The sequence below is a fragment of the Symphalangus syndactylus genome, chromosome 17, assembly GCF_028878055.3.
Source record: "Symphalangus syndactylus isolate Jambi chromosome 17, NHGRI_mSymSyn1-v2.1_pri, whole genome shotgun sequence".
Lineage (NCBI taxonomy): Eukaryota > Metazoa > Chordata > Mammalia > Primates > Hylobatidae > Symphalangus > Symphalangus syndactylus.
This window is the reverse complement of record NC_072439.2, coordinates 51,317,248-51,343,341: the sequence shown is the minus strand read 5'-3', so window position 1 is coordinate 51,343,341 and position 26,094 is coordinate 51,317,248. Positions and strand designations below refer to the sequence as shown.

The 26,094-nt window shown below is 41.5% G+C and overlaps 1 protein-coding gene across 5 annotated transcripts in view; it reads left to right on the top strand.

Annotated features, from left to right (window-relative positions):
• The window catches only part of WWTR1 (WW domain containing transcription regulator 1), a 228,422-nt gene that overhangs the window by 166,922 nt on the left and 35,406 nt on the right, over positions 1-26,094 (top strand). For all 5 annotated transcript variants that reach the window (XM_055247820.2, XM_063620239.1, XM_063620238.1 and 2 more), the window contains one exon: positions 4,897-5,033. In XM_055247820.2, the coding sequence (XP_055103795.1) occupies positions 4,897-5,033 (137 nt within the window). The remainder of the gene's footprint in view (positions 1-4,896; positions 5,034-26,094) is intronic.

Below are 26,094 nucleotides of genomic sequence, written 5' to 3'. Positions count from 1 at the left end.
CTTGAGAGGAGGAAACTGGAGCAAAGTTAACACCCCCTCCGCAGGCTAATGGGGAAGCCAGTCTGAGGGGAGGGTGACTTGGAGGGTGGGCGTGCCGCCCCACCAATTTCAAAACATTTTAACCCCAAACACACAATTTACCTGATAAATAAATGGCTTTCTACATTTGTATCTTTCTTGAGGAAAATATTAATCCACGAGGGAAAACTGATTTCACACGACATGGTTTTTCATAACCTACCATTTCCAGCCAAATATCTTCTCACAGACGTGGTGACCTTTCTTGCCCCTTAGCAAACTCCATGCTTTTGTCCAACCTGGGCAGTTCTCTAAGCAGAGACTCATAATGTAATTGGAGGCCAGGAATTGGTTGGTCTTTCTGGGACTGAGAGAAGGAGGCTGTCTGGGAAGTAGTGGTCCAAGGGGCTCTTGAAGGAAGGGGAAAAAGCTCACTCCCGCTTATATTTGTTACAGGTACCGTTAACCCCACATACCACCAGGGCTCTCCATGGGAGGCACTTGTAGAGGATTTTTCTTTTTTTTAAGTCGAGGAAAAAATTTTTTACTGTCAGGAAAAGCTTTTCTTCCCCATAGGAACTGCTATTCTTTTTCTTTATAAACAGCATGGGATCAGGTGATTGATTCCATTTGTCTCCTGATTTGAGCCACACAAAGATAGGAGCCAAGTCTGTAGTTGATCTTCAGGAACTCTTTTTTTTTTTTCTGAGATTGAGTTTCACTTTTGTTGCCCAGGCTGGAGTGCAATGGTGCGATCTCAGCTCACCACAACCTCCGCCTCCTGGATTCAAGCAATTCTCCTGCCTTGGCCTCCTGATTAGCTGGGATTACAGGCATGTGCCACCACGCCCGGCTAATTTTGTATTTTTAGTAGAGACGGGGCTTCTCCATGTTGGTCAGGCTGGTCTCGAACTCCCAACCTCAGGTGATCCGCCAGCCTCGGCCTCCCAAAGTGCTGCTTATACCTTATGACCTGTGTATTCATGCATCAATTTTCTTTTTTGTCTTTTTGTACCTTCATTAGTATTTTTGTTTTTACTGGTTGTGAAAACAATACATAATCACTGCTAAAAACCTGGAAAGTACAAAGCAGTTTAGATAAGAAAAAAAAAATTACCAGTGAGCCTGTTATTTGCATATATCACCATAAATAGTTTGGTATGTTTCTTTTTCCTTTTTTGTTCCATTTTCAAATATGAAACCTGTACAGTGTATGTATTTATACAATACACATATGTAGGCAGGTTAAATATGCTTGTGTATGTGTGTGTATTTCCAAGGGAAGTTATACTTTTAAAACAGCAGAGAGACTTTTTCTTGAAGTAGACTAAGCAAGGGAGTGAAGCCAGGAAGGAGGTGGGAGTAGTGGGGAAGTGGGGATTAATCTAGCTAAATTGTGGGTCCTGGCAAACGCTGAGATTACACTGAGAAATACGAGAAAGGAAATGACTCAGTAACATTGAGAGAGGGAGCAGAGATGAGACAGCAGAGTGAAAGAGTGAATGGCGTATCCTGGGTTTGGGAAGTGGTGGGAAGTAGGGGGAGCTGGAGCCTGAGGCACTAAGTGATTAGAACAATAGGAGAATTTAGTTTTCAGATGAAATCATCAAGGCTGTATTAAGTGCCTCTTGTGAGCAATAGCTCACTCTTATTTGTTGCATTCAGCTTGGGAGCTACTCTTGACACCATGTTAGCGCAGCCTTACAGCTGATGTCAGGTCGACTGGTCTGCAGAGCCAGGAATTTGAGTGGCTTTCTTCTCAGAGTTGTTTTGGAGCAATGAGAGCTGCTCACTTAAGAAAGGCTCCCTCTTGTACTCCAGCCTTTGGGGAATACTGTGAGTGACACTTTTAATTAACAAATCCACTGGGAACAAAACTCCTTTAAATGTGTTGGCTGGGTGTGGAGTTTCTGAAGGATGGGCCATGGAGGCTCCCACTGCACTGCAGGAGTGCTGGGACTTCAAGCAACGGGTAAGCTGTACATCTTTGGGGTCAGAACTATCAGGATGAGGTCCACCCAGAAGGCCCCACACTCTGTCCCAGGGGATTTAGGCTGGCAAGCTGTGCTGGCACTCCTTAGGCAAGATGAACTCATCTGCCACTTCAGATGCTGGGCTTCGTATGCTAGATGTTCCTGCTCTTGCCGCATTCAGGAGCTACAGCCCACTTGTTCAGAACAGGAGGGGAGAGTGGGGGACCAGCACATGGGAATGCATCATTCCAGCTCCTGTATTATTCCTACAGCTGGTAGCTGAAATTCTGACCACAGAAGTGTCCTTGAGCATCTTCCAGCAAATGATGTATATTTCCACATCTAACCGGGGCCTGTGCTGATGTTGGTTCTAGCACAACATCAATATCCATGATGTCAGAGAGTCTAAGAAAGGTTTATGAAAGAGAGAAGGATTCTTTTCCTTCTGGTACCAGAGTGGAAACTATGTAGCACATGTCTGCCTTGGAAAACATGCTGTTTTAATAGAATGAGTTCTGAAGGAATAATCAAAGCATTTCTTAGGTCTAATTATTTTGCTAAAGGGAGTTACTTAATTTTGACATCCTCATCAATTAGTTCCTCACTTGGAAGGCCTGTGACAAGCCTGAGGCTGGCTATGAGTTTCCACCTGCCCAGAAGTTGACAGATTTTATGAAAGCTTTAAACAGAACTACAATTGTTAAACTGAAGGTGTAAACTAAAACTATTGTTTTTATTATTATTTTATACTTAGGGAAATGATTTTCATCTCTTTACTTCAGTATTTCCCCATCTTTTTTTTTTTTTTGAGATGGAGTCTCACTCTTCTGCCTGGGTTGGAGTGCAGTGGCATGATCCCAACTCACTGCAACCTCCACCTCCCGGGTTCAAGCGATTCTCCTGTCTCAGCCTCCTGAGTAGCTGGGGTTACAGGCGCGCATCACCATGCCGGCTACTTTTTATATTTTTAGTAGAGCTGGGGTTTCACCATGTTGGCCAGGCTGGTCTCGAACTCTTGACCTGTGGTGATCCACCCGCCTCGGCCTCCCGAAGTGCTGGGATTATAGGCATGAGCCACTGCCCCTGGCCTTTTTTTTTTTTTTTTTTTTTAAATCACATGTATTCTAAAACCTTAGACCTTTAGACCCAAGTTTTCACTCAAGGCAATGGATGAGTTCCCCTTGGCAATACCTTCAAGTCTTGCATTAAGAAATCTGAATAACAATTTTAGCGGAGGAAGCATTTAAAAGTGAGGAAACAGACTGAAAAGAAAAGACAAATACAACTTCAATGCAAGGAAATTTCTAGACTGATTAAACATAATGAAAGTAAAAGTGGTTTCCTACCTTAAAGATTCAAAGGAGGCCATTGTTATTCAAAATTGAGGTGTGTTTAACCGAAACAACAATCATTCTTCTTTTGTTGTATGTCTAAGGAAGGTCAACGGTGGGGGCCTGACTGGAAGAGACCAGCCTGGTTGTGAGGCCCAAAACAAAGGGCTAACATTCAGTTTCTTCTATCAATGTTTGTTGTCTTTGATGGATATGGAAAGATCTCTGATACTGGGCTGGGCGCTGTGGTTTGTGCCTGTAATCCCAGCACTTTGGGAGACTGAGGTGGGAGGATCACTTGAGCTCAGGAGTTCGAGACCAGCCTGGGCAACAGAGGGAGACACCCACCTCTACAAAAAAAATTTTTTTTTAAAAAATGAGCCAGGTGTGGTCGCAGGTGCCTGTGGCCCCAGGTACTCAGTAGGCCGAGGTGGGAAGATTGCTTCAGCCCAGGATGTCGGGGCTGCAATGGGCCATGATTATGCCACTGTACTCCAGCCTGGGCGACAGAGCAAGATCATGTCTCAAAAAAACAAAAAAGAAGAAGGAGAAGGAGAAGGAAGATTTCTGATACTGTTTATAAAACAAAGTAGAGGAACAGGATGAATCTACTCATATATATATACATATATATAATAAACTCTCACTAAAGGAAGAGCTTGATGGAGTGGGAAAGGGTCTGTAAAGTACCAGGAGTGACCTGTGATGTGATTTGGTAGGTGGTAGGCAAAGCTGGAGGCCATGTCCACCTTTCTTAGAATGTACTGGAAACTCTGAGCAGAAGCTCATGTTTCATGTTGGGCTAGTTTCTCTGTGATTAAGTCACATTAACAAACTGGAAGTTGTATGTGATCAAACGTGTAATCATGTCTTCTCCCTTGTAAACCTTCATGCCTCAATATCTAAGTTTCTCCATAAGCTGGCACTAGTTGACTTTCCTACTATTATTTTCTAATACTCTGCCTTCCAGCTACCCTATTGTCACCTTGCTTGGTGACAGTGGGCTTCTTGAGGGTTTTATGTGTCACCTTTGGGGACCTCGAAATACCTTACACTCCTACTATGAGAGCTCATTAATGTGGTGTTCAGAAGCTGGTTTCATGGGCCCATCTTTTGCTTGATGACAGCCAAAGGGATCCTCATTATGTCAATTCTATGAGTCAGGACAGTATGGGGGACTGGCTGGGAAGGTCAGCATGGCTCCCCTTCCAGGAAGGAGCTCACACTATGGCACTCCAGTGATTGGATGGCCGAGAAGCACTGAGGTGCTGGGGAATACAAGCTCCACGGGCTGAGGGGAAGTTCAGTGGGGCTCACTGCATGCAAGGGCTGTCTGGACAGCAGTGTCTTGGGCTTGTGTTTAGAGAGCTGCTTGGAGAATCCCCAGTGTGGCCTAACCAAGATGCAGGGAAAAATAGGCAAGTATGTCCTTGGATGAAACCAAGCACAATCTATCAACCACTCAAGCAGATCCTAAGGGAAGAATCAGTGTCATTAACTATTATGCTGTTGTTGGTGATGATGATAATGATGCTGACAATTAAAAAGATAATTAATTGTTTTCCTTCTTTTAGTCACATAGAAAAAATCACCACATGGCAAGACCCTAGGAAGGCGATGAATCAGCCCCTGAATCATATGAACCTCCACCCTGCTGTCAGTTCCACACCAGTGCCTCAGAGGTCCATGGCAGTATCCCAGCCAAATCTCGGTAAGCTCCAAGCTTTTTTAAAATTAAAAAAGATTTTTTTTTTTTTTGTAGAGTTGGGGTCTCCCTTTGTTGCCCAGGCTGGTGTTGAACTCGTGGGCTCAAACAATACTAACACCGCAGTCTCCCTAAGCGCTGCGATTACAGGCATGAACCACTGTGCCTGGTGGAGCCCCAAGCTTTGACTCTGAGCTGAAGAAACGAGTGTTCAATCAAGGGGTGGCGGGGCTCATAAGTGGTTCTGGCTGTTTCCATGTCTCTTCATGCACCCAGACGATGTTTGCTCCTTCTTCTTGGCTGCAATACCATGTTACCCTTCTGCCGCCTTTTCCTTCTTTACTTGGTCTCTTTACCACCAACTCATGATACTGCTGCCTCAGTTTTAAACTACAGTTCTGACCTTCCCTCCAATGGCCTTAATTGGGGGTAGAAAAATCAGTTAGGCCTCCTGTCTTCATCTAGACTGAGGCAAGTAGGACACATACACGCTTTGGGTGACTTTGGCTCCTAGCGACTGCCTACAGGTACAGTTCTAGTCTCAAATCCTTATCCTTATTTCCCTTTTTTCCTTTTTTTTCATAATTGCTGCATAACATGTGTCAGGTAGCATGCCAAGTGCTTCCATGCCTTACCCTATGAAAGCTTTCCAAAACCCCTACAAAAAGTAACAGGCTTTCCAGTTTATAGATGAAGAAACTTTCTGAAAGTCTTGCAGCTTGTGGAGAGCAGAGCTGGAGAGCAGGCTGGTCTGATTTTAGAAGGGAGTTAACCGTTACATAACCTGCAGGTGGCTTCTCCCCATACCTGCCGTGGGATAATATGGCTCACTTTTTACTTCATTTACAATATTTAATAAGTGTGGTTTTGGACTTGAGAAGAGAATATTTTCTGCTAAAATTATCCCCACTAGAGATAATCACCAGTGAATTAATACACTGCAGCAACGGAACCAGCCAGCTTTTTTGGTAATCATTCCCTTCCTTCTCCCTCAGGGCTAAAAATAAAAAAGGGCCAATTTTAAAGTTTTAGAAAAGATGGTGCCATTTTCAGATAACATTTCCATTTAAGATCAGATATCCAGATATGCTTTATACACAGAACAGTTAATTTTAGGGAGTGAAAAGAATCTCCTGTTGGATTTTCAGGAATGAACAAGATAAAAATGGAAGCGTTATTCCTGGACACCCTTCCCTCGTACTGTGGCTTAGCCAAAGTGAGTATGAACTCAAGTAGACCCTAGTCAGCTTCAAGTGTCAGTTCTTCCAGGAAGTCTGAACCTACTGCTTTAAAGCTTGCAGATGTACAGTTTCCAAAAAGCAAATGACCTGGAATAACCTCTGTTGAGTTCCTTATCTAAAGGGCAGATCAAAGAAAATGCAACCAGTTCTGGTACCAGCAGTGATAAACCAAAGCCTCCCGTGAGTCATTTTGTCCCAAATATACAGGAGCTCATGTAGAAATCAGATGCCACTGTAGCAAAGAGACCCCAAATTAGGTGGCATTAGACTGGTTTTTACAGTTTCTTTAACCATTTAATTTTCATCGAACATTCTAAAAACTGATTATTAAAGTTTTAACTTTAACTTTGTAATCAATTATAATCGGAAAAAAATCTTTCATGAACCCAGTTTACAAAAAAAAAAAAAAAAAAATTCAAACACTTCCTCCAATCTCCCTTTCCTCAGTCCCCAAGTTTGTTTCCTGGAGCCAACCAGTGTTTCTAGTTGTGTGTGTGTGTGTGTGTTTCATCATACTAAGGTTAGCATATCATAACCACTGTTCTGTATCTTGCTTTTTTCACCTGCCTGTCCATACATATAGAGCTGCTTCATTCTTTTAAAAATTTGCCTATATATTAATATGCTATAATTAGTTTATTTAACTAACTCCCATCTGGTAGATTTTTAGGTTGTTAGTAGTGTGTTGCCAGCATACAAATACTGGAGTGGATATCCTTTGTCATGTTCTTTTATGCATTCTCCTTAATTTTTAAAAATTGTGCAATATGTAGGAAGTGGACTAATTAAAAGAAGCTTGAATGCTTGGAACTAGATATTGAAGGCACATGTGAGTCTGCCTGTAGGTGCATACATGCATGCACATGCACACACACACACAAAGTCCAATTGCACTAGTAAAGTATATCTAAAGAAGTTGTAATCTGAACATTCTGAAACAAATTTACCTGTAGCTCAGTAAAATACCTTAGTTTCCAGATTTCTATTTTTATTTATTTTTTGTTATTATTATTATTACTATTTTGAGAAAGAGGCTCACCCTGTCATCCAGGCTGGAGTGCTGTGGCACGATCTCAGCTCACTGCAACCTCTGCCCCCTGGTTCAAGCAATTCTCATGCCTCAGCTTCCCCACTAGCTGGGACTATGGGCGTGCACCACTACGCCCAGCTAATCTTTGTATTTTTAGTAGAGGCGGGATTTCACCATGTTGGCCAGGTTGGTCCCGAACTCCTGACCGCTGGTGATCCGCTTGCCTCAGCCTCCCAAAGTGCTGGGATTATAGGCGTGAGCCCCGGCACCCGGCAGTTTCCAGATTTCTAATAAGGCGGTGAATTTCTCAAGACACAGATTCTGGGGTTTTTCCAACAATATTTGTGTATTTGCCCATTGCAAAGTGTGTTTCTAGCTTATGGAGAATCACAGATGTGTCTGAAGGATGGAAATACAACTGTGAATGCCAAGTAAGTTCCAAAGACCAGGACTTAATTTAGAGAGTCTCAATACAGTCGGAATAATAAATGATTTACTCAGACTATTTCATTTCAAGCCATAACTCTGCCTGTGGTTCATAGTCTTTATTACATATCTTCAAACATATAAAAATAAAAAGAGCAGAGCTGGGTGTAGAGGTGCATCCCTGTAGTCCCAGCTACTTGGGAGGCTCCAAGGTGGGAGGATCTCTTGGGCATAGGAGTTTGAGACCAGCCTGGGCAACATAGTGAGACCCCCATCTCTTAAAAACTAGAAAAAGAAAAGAGCAGATTCTTCTCCTCCCACTCTTCCTTCTTCTTAAATCTAGAACTTTGGTACTTTTCAGTGGAATGTAGCTGACAAATAAGTGAACTAAAGTGATAGGTCTTCTTTAATGCGAGGCGTTTATATACATGTGAAAAGGATGTCAAAATACAGTTAATAACATTACTATCAGATGATAGAATAGTACCTTTTATAACTAATTTTATTTATTTCTAGAGTTGTGATATAATCAGTGGCATAGTTAAATACATTAAGAAACAAATCTCTTTGTATTGGGTCCCTGTATGTTTCTGTAGGTTAGGTACATGGACTTGGGTGTCTGACTGCCAGAATTTGAATCCTGGCTCTGTAGTTACTAGTTTGGTGACCCTTAAGTTATTTATCTGTGCTTTGATTTCATCATATGTACAATGGGGATTATTAATATATGAGGAACTTACGAGCTTACATATGCAAAATGCTTAGAACTATGATTGCCACATAGTAAGCTAAAATATGTTTTTTATTATTATCATTTTTATGGCAAAAATTATTTTATATTTTATTTAACTATAGCATGTTATATTTTAAGACAATTTAACTCTTCTTTATAAGTGCTTTCAAGAATAAAAATGATTTATTTTGGACTGCTTAGATTGCAAAGTGTTTTAAATTAGGAACAATGTATTCATTACCTTCAGTGAGGATAGTGCCCTCTGGTGGAAATGTTTAAGTTACCTCTCCCAGGAGAAACTTCTTATCACTAGACACCTTATTTTTTCTAAGAGCTTTAGATGCCGGGTGCGGTGACTCACACCTGTAATCCCAGCACTTTGGGAGGCTGAGGTGGGAGGATCACGAGGTCAGGAGATCGAGACCATGCTGGCTAACACGGTGAAACCCCCTCTGTACTGAAAATGCAAAAAACTAGCCGGGTGTGGTGGCGGGCGCCTGTAGTCCCAGCTACTCGGGAGGCTGATGCAGGAGAATGGCATGAACCCGGGAGGTGGAGCTTGCAGTGAGCCAAGATTGCTGCAAGATCTTAGTCCTTGGTTAGAGTGGTGGTGAAGTGGGCATGGAAGTGGAGGGTGGGGACTGTTTTGGAAGAACTTGAAGTCAGAACTGAGTTTCTCTTAATTTAGATGTTTATGTATTGGGTTATTTAACCTCTGAGTCTCATTTTCCTTATCTGTAAAATGGTGATAATGATAGTACCTATCTGATAACGTTGTTTTGAGTATTTAGGTAGTCCATGTCTTGGTACCTGATGTATAGTAAGCTGCTGGCACTTGTATTGTTATAGCTATTATTGTTAGCCAGTTGCCTCGTTTTTCCTCCCCTTTCTGGCTCCTGTGTAATCAGAGGAAGAGCTTTTGATATGCTCTGTTAGAAAGCCATTCCATTCCTCCTTCAGGAAAACCCAACCATGGTTACTGCAACTTATATTTGTTTGGGCACTTTTGCTTACAAATTGTGAAACTAGCTGGTGTGGTACCAAAAAATAATATTTAACCTCGGACAGCAATTGTGAGAAGATGTAGAGGAGCAAGCTTGTGACTGTCAGGTCATTCACAGAGGGAGTTTGTGAAGAGCAGTCACACTTTTGAGTTCTAAGTGAAGAACATTTTCCCCTCTGCAAGTAGTGAAGTGTTAGATTTTACCATTTCTCAGCAGACAAATACTGAAATCATGCAACAACTTAAAGTAGCTCCATATTTTAAAATGTTTTTACCAAGAGAAAGTGACATGCTTTTTTTTTTTTTTTTTGCCTTTTTGGTGATAATCCTAGTGATCATAAAACATGGTGTGCTGAGCTGCTGCCACACACTAATGGGGCTCTTTGTTGGAATGAGACCCTGACCTGGGATGCCAGTATCCTTCCAGACAGTACAGGAAAAATAAAGACTATAACAACTTCACCAGACTGTGAACCCTAGCCAATTCAGAAACTTTTGGTAAAGTGCAACTAGAGTGTATTTTCAATACTATAGGAAATTTTTAAAGTTACATATATGCACACACATGCACACACACACACTTACTTACTCCTTTGAAGATGTGCCATCCACCAGCCCAGAGTCTAAGTCCTCCAGGTCTGTGTCTTGAGCTGTACTTCAAATTATAAACACATGTGTGGTTTTTTTTTTTTTTTTTTCTTTTCAGGGCATACTTTTCAAGACAAGATGGAAAATCTTGTCTGTGCTCAGTTTGCTAAGTTGGCTTGCTGTTCTCTCTAGGAAGTATACAAAGAAGCTTAACATTGTATCAAGAGCAAATAAAATAGCTAAGGGATATCGAAGCCCTGCATTGCTTAAAGCACTTAGAAAGGCATCCTGAAAGTTCACTGGAAGTCAGATTTCTACTTAGGCATCTTATGTTTTCCTTTTTTCCATTAGTTTTTGTCTTAATCAAATTTACATGGTGAGTTCACGGCAGACACATCTGGCTACTGTGATTTTTCCAGCTCTGATGTTCTCACTGCTTTTGGAACTTTGTGGTTTATGCAGCATAAATTAGCCTAAAGTGCACCGGCACATACACGCACAAACCCAGAGACAAACAAACAAAAAAAATACCCATACAATTTTGGGGGGATGGTGGAAGTGTTGGGTGTTGTAGGTGTTGTAGGATTGTTGTGGTGGAAAGTTTGTGTTTATGGAAGAAAAAGAACACTGGTGGGCACAGGAAAGGGGGAAAGGGTTCTGTTTAAAAAGGATTTTCTTGATTAAAAAAAAGAAGGAAAAGTTTTCTAAACACTGTAGAAAATCAATTTTCTTTTTATTTTGTAGAGATTGGGGCGTCTCACCATGTTGCTTAGGCTGGTCTCGAACTCTTAGTCTCAAGTGATCCTCCCACCTTGGCCTCCCAAAATGCTGGGATTACAGGTGTGAGCCACTGTGCCCTCAATTTTCTTAGATTTTGAGGACGCTATCTATTGTCAAATACACTCTAGTTAATCAGCATTATTGAAGGCTACCTTCTTTGGGGTTTTGAAGAGGAGATTCTTTTTTTTTTTTTTTTTTGAGACGGAGTCTCGCTCTGTCACCCAGGCTGGAGTGCAGTGACGCGATCTCGGCTCACTGCAAGCTCCGCCTCCCGGGTTCACGCCATTCTCCTGCCTCAGCCTCTCCGAGTAGCTGGGACTACAGGCGCCCGCCACCGCGCCCGGCTAATTTTTTGTATTTTTAGTAGAGACGGGGTTTCACCGTGGTCTCAATCTCCTGACCTCGTGATCCGCCCGCCTCGGCCTCCCAAAGTGCTGGGATTACAAGCGTGAGCCACTGCGCCCGGCCTTTTTTTTTTGAGACAGAGTTTCGCTCTTGTTGCTCAGGCTGGAGTGCAGTGGCACGATCTCGGCTCACCGCAACCTCCACCTCTTGGGTTCAAGCGATTCTCCTGCCTCAGCCTCCCAAGTAGCTGGGATTACAGGCATGTGCCACCATGCCCGGCTAATTTTGTATTTTTAGTAGAGACGGGGTTTCTCCGTGTTGGTCAGGCTGGTCTCGAACTCCTGACCTCAGGTGATCTGCCCACCTCAGCCTCCCAAAGTGGTGGGATTACAGGCATGAGCCACCGCACCCGGCCTGAAAAGGACATTCTTTATAGTTCCTTTCTTTTATGCTTTTTAAGGAATATGTGAAATGAGACTGAAAAAAATTACCAAATCAACGGATTCAGTTCCTTTTGTGTAATAAAGCATGACATAATAGCATATAAAAAAATAAATCTTATGTTTTCATGGCTATGTTCCATTTATCTTAATGTGGATGAGTCTATTAAGATTAGGTGATGGATACTTATAGGTTTTATTACATGAAATTTAGAAATGTAGGTAGAAAATTTCTTCTTTGATAAGAAATAATAAAAGCCATGAAAAATGTCTGATGCCACAATTTTCCTAAAAAAAAAAAAAAGTAGTATGCTAAGTGAATATTTTGGGAACCATACACAAAGATGTGTTAGCTATAATAGCCAATAAATAAACAAATGCCTGAAATATGAAAATAAATTATTTATTTATTTATTTTCTGAGATGCAATCTTGGTCCGTCGCCCTGGCGGGAGTGCAGTGGTGTGATCTCGGCTCACTGCAACCTCCGCCTCCCAGATTCAAGCCATCCTCCCAGCTCAGCCCCCGAGTATCTGGGATTACAGGTGCCCACCACCACACCCAGCTAATTTTTGTACTTTTTAGCAGAGATAGGTTTTCACCACGTTGGCCAGGCTAGTCTCAAACACCTAACCTCAAGTGACCCGCCTGCCTCAGCTTCTCAAAGTAAGTGCTGGGATTGCAGGCTTGAGCCACTGCGCCTAGCCGCAAATATATTTATAAGCAGTGAAATAATGGATATAGACCATGTAGACACATGGAAAACTTTGTTATAACGTTCTAATTTTATACATCATGACAAATTGTTTATGCTATAATTATACTTCTTTTTTTTGAAAAACACATTGCTTAGATTCTTTCCATTTTTTTCACAAGACTAAGCTTCTTGAAGACAGGGACTTGATCTCCATTTGTGTATTTCTAGCCCCAAGCAAAGCTCAGTAGGCATCATAGGTGTACTCTTCTGTAGAATAAATGTGTTGAGTAAGTCAATTATGTATTTTTAAATGTTAATAGTGATTATAGTTAGGCCTTTGAGTTAAGGGTGATTCCCTCTATTTTCTCTGTAATGTGGTTCTATTACTTTTGTATAGCCAAAAGGAGAGAAAAAAAAAAGGAGTGAGAACAACAGGGGAGAACCTTGAGCTTTTTTTTTTTTTTTGAGAGGGAGTCTTGCTCTGTCGCCCAGGCTGGAGTGCAGTGGCGCAATCTCGGCTCACTGCAAGCTCCACCTCCCGGGTTCACGCCATTCTCCTGCCTCAGCCTCTCCGAGTAGCTGGGACTACAGGCGCCCGCCACCACGCCCGGCTAATTTTTTGTATTTTTAGTAGAGACGGGGTTTCACCGTGGTCTCGATCTCCTGACCTCGTGATCCGCCTGCCTTGGCCTCCCAAAGTGCTGGGATTACAAGCGTGAGCCACCGCGCCCGGCGAACCTTGAGCTTTTTATGGTGGAAGAGGAGAACGGTGTGTTGGAAAAAAGGCTCCAGGCCCCATGTGTATTAAAGACAAAACCAAGAATACTCAGGCCTCTGCAGTTGAGCAAGTCTGCCTGTGGCAAATAGATTATTCACTAGTCTCTAAGATCAGTGTTTATCCAGGTGTGGTCCAGACCTACCACTAGCTGGATCACTTGGGGCATTTGTTAAACATACATTTTTAGAATACAGTGGTTTGTTTGTTCCCAAAAGAACTATCCTGGGCTGCTGCTAGGAGGAATATGCCCTGGAAATCTCTGTGTCAGTAAATGTAGGGTGGAATCTGGAAAGGTATGCTGTTTTCAAGTGTTCAGATGACTCTGATCATCAGCCAGGTGTGGGAGCCACAACAGAATTGTGTATGTTAAGGCCAAGTACAGTGTCTCACACCTGTAATCCCAGCACTTTGGGTGGCCAAGGTGGGCGGATCACCTGAGATCAGGAGTTTGAGACCAGCCTAGCCAACATGGTGAATCCCCGTCTCCACCAAAAATACAAAAAAATTAGCCAGGTGTAGTGGCACACACCTGTAGTCCCAGTTACTTGGGAGGCTCAGGAAGGAGAATCGCTTGAACCCGGGAGGTGGAGGTTGCAGTGAGCCAAGATGGAGCTTCTGCACTTCAGCCTGGGTGACAGAGCCAGATTCCACCTCAAAGCAAAGCACAAAACAAACAAAAAAAGAATTGTGTATGTTAGCACAGTGATGGGAAAATGCCGGTATAGTAAAAAATACAAGAACCTACTCAAACGTTCAGTCTTTAATTTATCTGAAAAGGACTTGGAGTATCCCCACCAACTTTTTAACTGATTCTTTGTCTGAAATAGACATTTACTATGGCGTTGGCTTTTGTCATTTTGGTGCTTGGTGTTAGTGCACACATGAGCATTGGGTAAGTGAATGCTGAAGCGGCTTCCCAGAGCATCTTGACCCCAAATATTCCAAGTAAACTTCAAAAATGAGGAGGAAAGTTATAGCTTGGGATCCAGATTCTTGAAATGTGTTGTTTAATTCACTGGGTAAATGTATAAGCCTGCTTCAGTTTTGCTTGCAGAGAGTGGGCCTGAGAATCAATCAGGCCTTCGTAGGCCTAAACCATGATGAATTCCAGAGAAGCACCCCACACCTGGGGAAGAGGGAGGCCTTTTAGGAAGGTGAAGGCTAGGTCAAACTTGTTTTCTTTTTTAGTCCTTTCTTTGTTTGCACCACATTAATTAGTTAATTAATTAATTTTTAATGGAGTCTAATCTCTTCACCAAACTGTAGACCTCTGTTGAGAGTTTTAAAAATAATTTTGACAATTTTCATCCTGTTCGCTGGCTGACTTCCAAAAGTTTGCCCTTAGGAGCTTCCTTGCTGTGGAGAATTTCATCCAGTTAAGGGTGAAAGGCAGGCAGTGGGATTCGAGGTGGTTTGTCATTCAGCCACTTGTTCCAAATTGATAAGTGCTGAGTGATATTTTGACACTTCTCCTTGATCTCCTCTTTGGCGTCCCTGGTGATATTGCTCCCGCCTGTGTGTGATCATCGCCTCTCCCACCCAGGTACCAACTGATTGATTTCTTCTTCCTATCTGGAAGTCTAAATTTATTCCCTGGGTGTTCTGCAGTTGCTGGTGGTCAAGAACAGCTGTTCTTCCATGCTTTACTCTGAAGAGTTCTCCAGGATGAAGTCAGCAAAATAATATCATTTAAGTGAAGCCTCAGGAAAACAAAAGCTTTGATTGTCTTTCTCCTTAAGTGCTAAAAAGAAGATCACCTCTCCCCGTCTCTGTGTGTGTGTGCATCTGTATTTTAAGGCAGGAGGAAAAAAAAAGGTCCTAAACATTTTTGAAGCAGCAAGATTCAATAATGTTATTTTTTTCCATATTATATAATTGCTATTTGGTCACTGTAGAAAATGCTGATTGGCAAAAAATGAGAAAATAAAAAGCCACAGTACCATTCAAAATGACACTAGCGTGTTTTCATGTATTTTCTTGACTTTCTTCAATGCAAACATAAAAATAGTTGGAAACTCTTCTATATTCTTTTGTAGCTTGTTTTTAATATACCGTGAGCATCTTCCCATTTCATAATTTTTTTTTTTTTTTTTTTTTTTTGAGACAGAGTCTCGCTCTGTCGCCCAGGCTGGAGTGCAGTGGCAAAACCTTGGCTCACTGCAACCTCTGCCTCCCAGGTTCAAGCCATTCTCCTGCCTCAGCCTCCCGAGTAGCTGGGACTACAGGCACATGCCACCATGCCCGGCTAATTTTTGTATTTTTAGTAGAGACAGGGTTTCACCATGTTGGCAAGGCTGGTCTTGAACTTCTGACCTCAGGTGATCCGCCCGCCTCGGCCCCCAAAGTGCTGGGATTATAGGTGTGAGCAACTGCGCCTGGCCAGTAAATATTTTTCTATAATATTTTTTGATGAGTTGTTTTAATTAAAAAAGTAACACATGCATATAGCAAAAAATCCAAATAGTTCCAAAAAGTATTTATGAAAAATTAGGTCTCCTTCCCACCGTGACCCCCAGCCCTTTTCTCCTCTCCAGGGAAACACTACTACCAGCTTCCTGAGCATTCTTCTAGACATGCTCTACATGCACATGCATGCTTGGGCATATACAGTATGTCTTTTTAAAACTTAACATATCTTAGAGAGCCTTCCAAATTAGTACTTACAGATTTGTTCATTCTTTGTCAGCAATATGTAATGTTCCACTCCATTGAGGTACCATACTTTGTTTAACCGGTCCTGTGTGCTGGATATTTAGTTTATTTTCTCGTTGGTCACTATTATTAAACAATGCCACAGTGTGCATCCTTAGACATAAATCCTTGTGCCATATGCTGTTTATGTATAGGATAATTTTGCAGAAGTGGAATTCCTGGCTCAAAGAGTATGTACATTTAAAGTTTTTAAAACTGTTGTTCCATTTCTTTCCAAAAAGGTATACCAGTTGACACCCCTACCAATAAAGTGTGTTTTCTTCCCCATACCCTGGCCAATAGTATCTATGATCAAACTTACAGCCTTTACTATTCTGATAGCTACAAACTAGATTCTCGGTATCTTCTTTTTTTTTTTAACTTATGAATAGACTTGGACGTATTTCTTTTGTTCGTAAACCATCACATCATGTTAATAGCTGCACAGTAGTCCTTCTGTGAATTTATTTAACTAATAATGCCATAATTTATTTAACCAATTCTTCTATCGAGAGACATATAGGTTGATTCTATTTTTTATCATTATAAATGATGTTTCAATACATTTTCTTGCACATACATTTTTGTGCCCACCTTTAATTTCCTCACTTTTCCAGTTTCTTTGGAATGTTTCTGAATAAAGTATAAACATTTCTTAAAAAATACAATTTTGACATGGTTTGCTTTTATCAAACTAAGGAATTGTCTAAAGATCCCGGACAAGGGGATTTTGGGGGGGTGTTACTTTCTTTTAAAAAATAATGTAACATTACCCCAAAAAGTGTATTTTTAACCAGCCACCTAGCTTTCCCACTAACTCTGTTTTTCAGCTTGTGTATCCATATGTTTTTGACTAAGCCATAAATGGAAGTTTCGTTGGAAGTTATTTTGCTTCCCAGTACATGTCATGCATTTCATTCCATATTATTTTCGTCCTTTTCCTTTTCAGTATTATATTTCTCAGACACCAGTGAAGAGTGAGTTGTGAGTTTTGAATTTTGCCAAGACTTAAATATTTGCAGAGCTGGAAAGAAAGTTAAAAAAAAATTAATGTGGCTGATTTAGTCTTGGTTCACAAGGCCTTCATTTAGCTGCTTCAAAGCTCACACTTCACATGTCAAGAAAAATATTCTCTTAATTTCTCCCGTATCAACTGCTGTAATGCCTGAATTAATTAGAATGGAACTATAATTTCTCTCCAGATGGAATTGGATCATCCCATCCTAACAAAACAAATGCTCAGGGCAGCTCCAAGCTGGAGTTTTCTGGACACCTTCCCTATATCATTTCTGCCTGGGTTGCTGCAGCCTAGGGCTGCCCCTCAGGAGACTTCTCTTCTGGGATCCTCAGCATGTCTTTGCTTGTGCTTCCTCCTCTCCTCTGTGTCTCCTCTAGTTTTAAGTACACATTATATTTTTCCTGCAATTTGAGGGAATCTCAGGGTCGAAACTACGATATATTAAAATCAGATGGCTTTGGCCTGAGGCATTCCTTATTTCATATGTTTGCATTCACTGGTGCCTTCTCCATCCTCCACTCTAAGCTTGCTCATTTTTCCTCCTGTCAAGAAGACCTAAATGGAGCAATGTCTCAGCTCTGACCCTGGGATGTGAGGACCTTTCACAACAGATCTCAAGCTTAACAGTCAACTCTCTTGGTGTCCCAGGTCCTTCCCAAGAAAACCTGCAATTTCCTATTCTGGGTGTCTGGTCCTCAGGGGCAGCTGTCCAGTGGTGTTTCTTCTGAAAGACCTCCCCAACCGGTCTGTTGGGGTAGCTCTTTGTCCTGTCTTCCTAGGTTGTCTATGTTTTAAAATTAGAATTATTTAAATAATAGTTGGGGTTGGGGATAGAGGTGGGAGGCTGGAAGGAACTATGAGGTATCAGAATTATGTAGCACAGATTGCAGCTGGGATTCTGTTCCATCCAAATTCCAATCAGTTATCAAAAGCATTGTTTAATAGGAGTTTCCTCAAAGATCAGCAGTGCCACAGAACAATGGCCCATACATAACACAGTTTCTCTGGTCCCTGCTGGACTGAGAATTCTGTCTCCAGGAGGTTTGAGGTATGTGTAGAGAGGTTTTATTTTTTTAAATGTCACTATTTATTTTGAAAGAATTGTAAACTTACAGAAGAGTTTCAAGTTTAGTCTAAGGAATTCCCATATACCTTTTCCCCAGATTGTTTGCTTATAAACATAGCCACAGTTGCATCCATCCATCTGTCTATCTATCTATCTATCTACATATTTTTTTTTCTGAACCATTTGAGACAAAGTTGGAGACATCATTCTCCTTTACCCAGAAATACTTATATTTTCTGAAAAGGCATTTTCTTTTTTTATTTTTTCTTTTCTTTTCTTTCTTTTTTTTTTTTTTTTTTTGAGATGGAATCTTGCTCCATTGCCCAGGCTGGAGTGCAGTGGCATGATCTCATCTCATTGCAACCTCCGTCTCCTGGGTTCAAGCGATTCCCCTGCCTCAGCCTCCCAAGTAGCTGGGACTGCAGGTGTGTGCCATTACGCCTGGCTAATTTTTGTATTTTTAGTAGTGATGGGGTTTCCCCTCATTGGCCAGGCTGGTCTGGAACTCCTAACCTCAGGTGATCTGTCTGCCTTGGCTTCCCAAAGTGCTGGGATTACAGGCGTGAGCCACCGTGCCCAGCTGGACATTTTCTTATATAAGCATAGTATAGGTATCAAAATCAGGAAATTTAACATTGATACAATGCTCTTATCTAATAGCCCAGATTCGAAATGTCTTCAGTTGTCCCGGTGATGTCCTTTGTGGCTATTTTTGTTTCTGGCCCAGGATGTGATTGAGGATCTCACATTGCATTTAGTTGTCCTGTCTCCATAATCTCTTTTAATTTGGAACAAGTCTTCGGTCCTTGTGTTCTGGACCTTGACATTTTTGAGGAATATATAGGCCAGTTATTTTGTGAATCATTTTTAAATTTGGATTTGTCCGGCATTTCTTTGTGATTTTGGTTTAGGTTATACATTTTTGGCAGGAATACCATGGAAGTGATGTTGTGTTCTTCTCATTGAATCATATCAGGAGGCACACGATTTGTCCCACTATAGGTGACATTAGCTTTGATCACTTGGTGAAGGTAGTGTCTATGGAAGGTGGGGTGGGGGCAGCACAGCATGCTTGTGCCAAATGGCTCCTCTAATGAATATGTTCTATAAAGCTAATGAAATATGTGGAAAGGCTTTTTGGTCTACCTGGTCTTTGTAAGGTATGGCCTAAAATCATGTAAACTCTTCCCCTCGGGATGACTAACAAGTAAAATTTCCAACCTGCTCTGTTAAGCTTCACAGAACATTATTTATTTGACACATAATATATCTGTGCAGCTATAGACACACAGGTAGGTTTTTTTTTAAACTTATTTACAAAAGGTAAGCTATGTTTATTAGAGTCACAAGCAGTTGACTGTCTCAGTGTGACTCAAGACCACAAAAAACCCATTTCTCCTTCACTTCATTCTGAGTCCTGGGGTAGAGACCTAGACTGGCAGGTGTACTGCTTGGGGCCCATTCACAGGTTTACAAGTTTCTCATTGAGGGCAATCTGTGACTGACACACAGGTAGTTTTAAAATGAAATTATAGTGCTTCCATTCATTTGTTCCCTACTCTTGCATCTTATAAAACATATAATTCTTTTTTTTTTTTTTTTTTTGAGATGGAGCCTTGCTCTTTCGCCCAGGTTGGAGTGCAATGGCGTGATCTCAGCTCACTGCAACATCCACCTCCCTGGTTCAAGTGATTCTTGTGCCTCAGCCTTCCCAGTAGCTGAGACTACAGGCACACACCACCACGCTTGGCTAATTTTTGTATTTTTAGTAGAGACGGGGTTTCACCATGTTGGCCAGGCTGGTCTTGAACTCCTGACCTCAGGTGATCCTCCCACTTCAGTCTCCCAAAGTGTTGGGATTACAGGGTTGAGCCACTGTGCCCGGCCAAAACATGTAATTCAAAAGGATAAAAGTAAATAATTGAATTAAGTTGGGGTAAAGAAGGACTGTGGCTGAGAAAAAAATAAAGCCAGGGAAAAAATGCATACCATGGGGCCTTGTGTGGTTGCTAGAGGTACCTACAGATTTGGCTTTGAGATTCCTGGGGGCTCTTGTAAAGAAGATAATATGCTTTGTTATAGGAGTCAGATCACTCAAGAGATAAAGGCTTTCATGGTGTTGAAGAGAAATGTAGTTTTTCTAGACATAGTAAGAGGGAGTTCTCCTGTACTTCCCCATAAGTCATCTAGATTCTGTGATCTAGAGGACAATGTCCTTAAAAAAGAAATTCCAATAGTGGCCGGGCACAGTGGCTCACGCCTGTAATCCCAACACTTTGGGAGGCCGAGGCAGGTGGATCAGCTGAGGTCAGGCGTTCGAGATCAGCCTGGCCAACATGGTGAAATCCTGTCTCTATTAAAAAAGTACAAAAATTAGCTGGGCGTGGTGGTGGGCGCCTGTAATCTCAACTACTCGGGAGGCTGAGGCAAGAGAATCGCTTGAATCGGGGAGGCGGAGGTTGCAGTGAGCTGAGACCGTGCCATTGCACTCCAGCCTGGGTGACAGAGTGAAACTCTGTCTCAAAAAAAAAAAGATTCCAGTAGTGAACACTAGAAGTTTTATGGGGAGGTTTTCTATAGTCTTTTTAAATACTGGGTAGTGGCATGATCTCAGAGCACCAGCCAGTGTTCACAGAAGACCAAAATGAGAGTATACTACATATGCATTTTGATTCAAGGATAACATTTAGAAAATCCAGAGCTGTAATTTTTTTGTTGTGTGTTTTGTTTTCATTTTTAAGAAGGAAGCTCCTTTTGACACATCTTCTCAAATAAAATTTAGAGCTACAGGCTTTTATTTTGTTTTGCTTGGGATCAGAATCTCCTCTTTGTAAGTGTTTAAAAGCAGAGCTGCTTTGGTTTCTGTCTGTTCCCCCATCCCTGCCCCAAACCTTATTCCTTTCCTTCCCAAAGATCCTGAACCACTTTACAGGGCTGAGAGACAACAAACCGAGAGGCATTGATCCCAAGGAGTGGCCTCTTTGCTTCATGGTTTGTTGTTTGTTTGTTTGTTTGTTTTTAAGACGGAGTCTCACTCTGTCTCCCAGGCTGGAGTGCAGTGGCGTGATCTCGGCTCACTGCAACCTCCACCTCCCGGGTTCAAGCAATTCTCCCACCTCAGCCTCCTGAGTAGCTGGGATTACAGGTGCGTGCCACCACACCCGGCTAATTTTTGTAATTTTAGTAGAGATGGGGTTTCACTATGTTGGCAAGGCTGGTCTGGAACTCCTGACCTTGTGATCTGCCCACCCCAGCCTCCCAAAGTGCTGGGATTACAGGCGTGAGCCCCTGCACCTGGCCTCCTTCACACTTTTTAACTCACTTCACTGTGTGTCCCCAGAGCTTTCTCGTCTCTGGATTTCTAAAGAATTTTAAATTTTACCATAGAGTGTGAAATAATCTGGCAGTTTCCCATGCAGTCCAAGCAGTCAGCTGGAAGGAGATTTCTATCAGTCTGGAATAGAGGCCAACCACAGTGCTCACCACAGGCAAGAGGCCTCAAGGGACCTGGTCCCGGCCGCTCACCCTCTGCTCCTCAGCCACATGGGCTGCTCTGATTTTGCACAAGTACTCCAAGCTCACAGTTTCCACCTTAGGATCTTTGTACTTATTGTCCCCCACCCTGATTTCCATACTTCATTCAGATTTAGAGCACACATCACTGCTTCACAGAGGCCTTTCTTAACTTCCCTGCGTAAAATAGCTCCACATTTGTTTGTTCAAATCCCTTATCACTAAAATTATTCTATACATTTGTTATAGCCTGTCTTTTCTTTGACGATAATCTCCTACAGGGCAGGGACCTTGCTATCTTGTTCATCATTGTATCTCTACTTCCTAGAAACAGGGGAAATGAATAGCTAGGTGAACCGTAGATCACTGGAAAGAAAAAAATCATCTATAGTTCTATAAGCGAAACACCACCACTATTAATATTCTAATACTTTTTCATTTCAAAGGTAATTAACTTTTTTGGGGCCACTAGAAATCCTATAAGATATATGGGTACAGTCCTCAATGAAATGCATATATATACAAGTTTCCAGAATTTGGCATATACTTCTACCAGATTTCCTAATCCTGTTACCCCTGGTTAAATTCTTCTTTCTTTTTTTTTTTCCTGAGTGGTCCTGGCCCAATGCAAAGCATCTAAACCACACTATTGTTTTTGCTTATTTGATTGCTGAAAAAGGCTGTTTCTTTAATTTGCATTAGTGTGATTCCTTATGAAGCTGATAATTTGCCATATTTTATTACTAATTGCATGTTCTCTTTTATGAATTGTTCAAGTCTTTTGACTACCTCTTGGAATCTTAGTATCTGTTACATGATCTCCATAATAAAGATATTTACTAAAAGGGCATGCTATTAAAAAACACATGCACGCATTAAAAACTAGCAACTCACACTGGCAACTTTTCCTCCATTCCTTGTGGAACACAGCTGTAGATTCGTTTTTTCTTAACTTGGGCTGCCATACTTTGCACCTGGAGTAGTTTTAAAATGATTCAGAAAAGCTAACCAATAAAAAGCTACAATAAACTTTCTACTGACTAATGAAAAATAAATGCATGAATCAGAGTTTCCATTTCCTGCTGGATAAAAGTATACCTATTGTCTGAAGATAACAAAACAGTTTTAGTTGCACTGCTATTGCCCAACCATGGAATTATATTCAAAATCACAAGGACGACTTTGTGAAGCAGCAAAGTGAATAACTAAATTTCCTCTTTTTCACAGGCTGCATAATTGTTTTTCTAAATTCACTAACTCCATAGAGGTGCTTCCTGCCACAGGCCACTTGTGATAAATCTTGAGATATCCCTGCGATCAAATGGAGTCAGAGTAGCACATTCTGATGCTGCTTTAGGTGGAAGAAAGATGTTCTTTCTTTACAGCAAAAAGGATCCAGAAGAAATCAGCCTGCCAGAAAGATTGTGTGTTTTGTTTTCATTTTTAAGAAGGAAGCTCCTTTTGACACACCTTCTCAAATAAAATTTAGAGCTATTTTGATGACTACGAAAAAGGATTGGACAGTGATTGGTGATCCGTTGGTGATCATTGGGCAGTAATTGGTGATCCATGCAGCTGATGCCAGCTGTAGCATTCTAGCAGGCGTTCCGGGTTTCCTAGGTTTGTCGCAGCCTGTTCCTGAGATCTGTGCTGAGGCATTTTTTTTTTTTTTCCCTGGACTTCCCTGGATATATTATAATGATGAGAACTAGTGTCTGAATCCTTTAAATGCCAATAAAATATACATTTGGGGTAATGCAGTTATTATGAAAATATAAAAGCCAGTGTTACAGGCATTTCGATTTTACACCTGAAAAAGGAGAGTTGTCTAGATACTTGCACACTGGTTTGTGGACTACATTACTGTTTGGGTGGGCAGGCAGGATAGCAAGTAGGAAAATCATTTCCTGGTGCTAAAAATTCAGGGTTTCCTGTGAAGTAAATGAAGCTTGGGTTACAAGTCTAAAACTAGACAGGCTTGGGGCATCTGGAGAACCGGAGGCCCATCTGGCAAGCTTTGGGGCACCTGGAAGTGGTTTTAAGGCTCGAAACAGTGAAGCTGGGAAAGTGTGGCTGAATGAACATATATTCCAGAGCTCTGTGCCTTATCAACTGAGCCGGCTGAGAAATTTCCTTGCAGTTATTCTCACCCAGAATTGGAATAAAGGGCTCAGTGTGAAGTTGGGATAGTACAACTTCTCGGTTTAATACTTTACAGATTTTTGGAACCAAATGCACCCTGAAGTGAAAAGCTGCTTTTTTTTGCTGACCTTGTTGGATGGCTAATACTGTTTCTGGGAAATAAGAGAAACAAGCGGCTCATTGTTGGCAGGAGCTGAGAGAGACACAAGGAGGGCGAGAGACGCGTCTGCAGCCCTTTTTTTCCCTTCATTGTATCGTGACTGAGTCAAGGCTGGACTGTGGCTGGGTTTTTCTTCCTACCTCTGTAGACATATGTTTTCCATCAGACAGGGCTGCGTGACACCTGACGTTGGCCAGTTCACAAGTTAAGCCATGGACGGTCCATAAACAGAGGAAAAGACCCGCAGCTGCACCCAGACACTCTTGATGCTGAAATATTTTTTAAAGCTTGATGTGGCTGGGTCTGCACATAAGTCAGAAACGATTTACACCTGTATGTTTTGGCTTGCTTCTTTCAGTTGCATATCATTATTCCCCCAAAGCCTCTATGGCCAGAAGGTCTAGCATTGGCTGATGGCAGCACCTCTCCTTCCCATATATAAGCCTTTCTAAATTATGAAATGTGAGTTTTCAAAGTTTATTTGATTTTTGTCTTTTTTTTTTGGAGGGTTGAAGAACAAAGTGCTCTACCTTTCCTATAATATGAGATCACACAAATGGTGTCATCAAAACGTGATTCACGTTGATCCCATCATTTTAAAGTAAATAGGTTAATTAAAATAGTCTGCATTAGACTTTTTCATGAAATAGGGAAAAGGAAACACTACTTGGCCTTGTTACCAAATTTAACTTATCATGTATATTTTGATGACTACGAAAAAGGATTGGGCAGTGATTGGTGATCCGTTGGTGATCATTGGACAGTAATTAGTGATCCATGCAGCTGATGCTAGCTGTAGCATTCTAGAAGGCGTTCCGGGTTTCCTAGGTTTGTCACAGCCTGTTCCTGAGATCTGGGCTGAGGCATTTAATCTTCCAATATTCTTCATCTCTAAAATAAGTGAATTAGTCTAAATCATTGGTTTTAAAGTCTGTCCCAAAGTCCCACGCTAGAATCTCAGGGGGATGTGAGCAGAAGCTAACCTTAGTGTTCAGTTTCCAAAAGCTGGGCCCTGTTCAAAGTGTTTTAAACATTTGTTTAAAATTTCAGCATGACACTTGAGAAATGCCTGAAGGGAAAGCAGAGTGAAAGCAAGACCAAGAGAATTTAGAGAAGACATTCAAAGGTGCCTACTTTAAGTGCTCATTTCCTCAGCTGATGAAAGAACCCTGGGTCTTAAGAGTAGCCTCTGCTTCAAGCCGCATACTTGGCTCTGGAGAAGGATTCTAATACTAAAGTAAAGTTTGAGAACCATTGGTCTAAATGGACTAAGACCCTTCTATCCTGAATTTCTATGGTGATAACACAAAGTTGGGTAAATACATGGCCCTCACCTATAATGAGTACTGTGGGAAAGTGATGGGTTTGTAAATCATGAGTAAAACTCAAAATGAAATGGGGCTAAGCAGGCAACTATGCTCTGGAAGTAAGAGGAAGCAGCAACTAGAATGTGGTACCCTTTAGATATTCCCCATGAAACTCTAGGAGTAAGGATTAAAATGCATCCTCAAGAGAAGAAGAGTTATGGGTGAGGTGTTTCCAGTTTTCTTTTGAGTTGTCATCTTGATTATGTTTCTATTTGAAATTTAAAAAGCCTATGATGATCATCTTCCTATAAATGGAACTGATATTTTGTTACCAATTTCTAACCTCCCTTAACCTTACTTTAGGGAGAATATATTTAGTGCCTACTCTGTGCCTTAATCAGATTTGAAATGCACTAAAATTATTTTTGTTCCATTTTTGTAAGAAAGGAAGATCCATATCATTGTGACTGGTCCCGAGGGATAGGGGGAGACTTTGCTCTTTCCCAGGTCTTGTTTATAAAGAGCACAAGTCCAGGAACATGAGAGTTAGTTCAAATCACAGGAAGAGAATAGTGCAATGTTTCTTAAAAGAGCTTCATTTCAGGTGTATGGCTCAACCAGGAGTCCAACAGGAAAGGTTTTCCTGACTTTCACACTTAACCAAGTGCATGTTTATGGGTGATATAATGCAGTCATATATCATATATATGACATAAATATCACAAATAGTTCTTGATTTCCTTCGAAAATTACAGATAAAATGAGTATGTAATATTCCCATTCCAATTATCACATAATATGGATACAAAAGGACAACCACCTAGTTTTAATCCAGGGAGGACGCATTGACAGCTAATCTGGATAGCCTGACAGTTCTGAATAATGAATGGTCATTTTGTACTGGCTCCTGGTTCTCTTTTTAAGGGAAGACATTAGGGTGGAAATAGGAAATTTGAGTTCTGCTGCCCTGAGTTAGCCCTAGGTCTACGGATGGCCATAGGCCTAGAGTGAAAAACCATCCCATTTGCCTGGGACTTTCCCAGATTTAGCACTGTGACCTGTGTCCTGGGAAACCCCTCAGTCCCAGGCAAACCAGGATAATTGGTCACC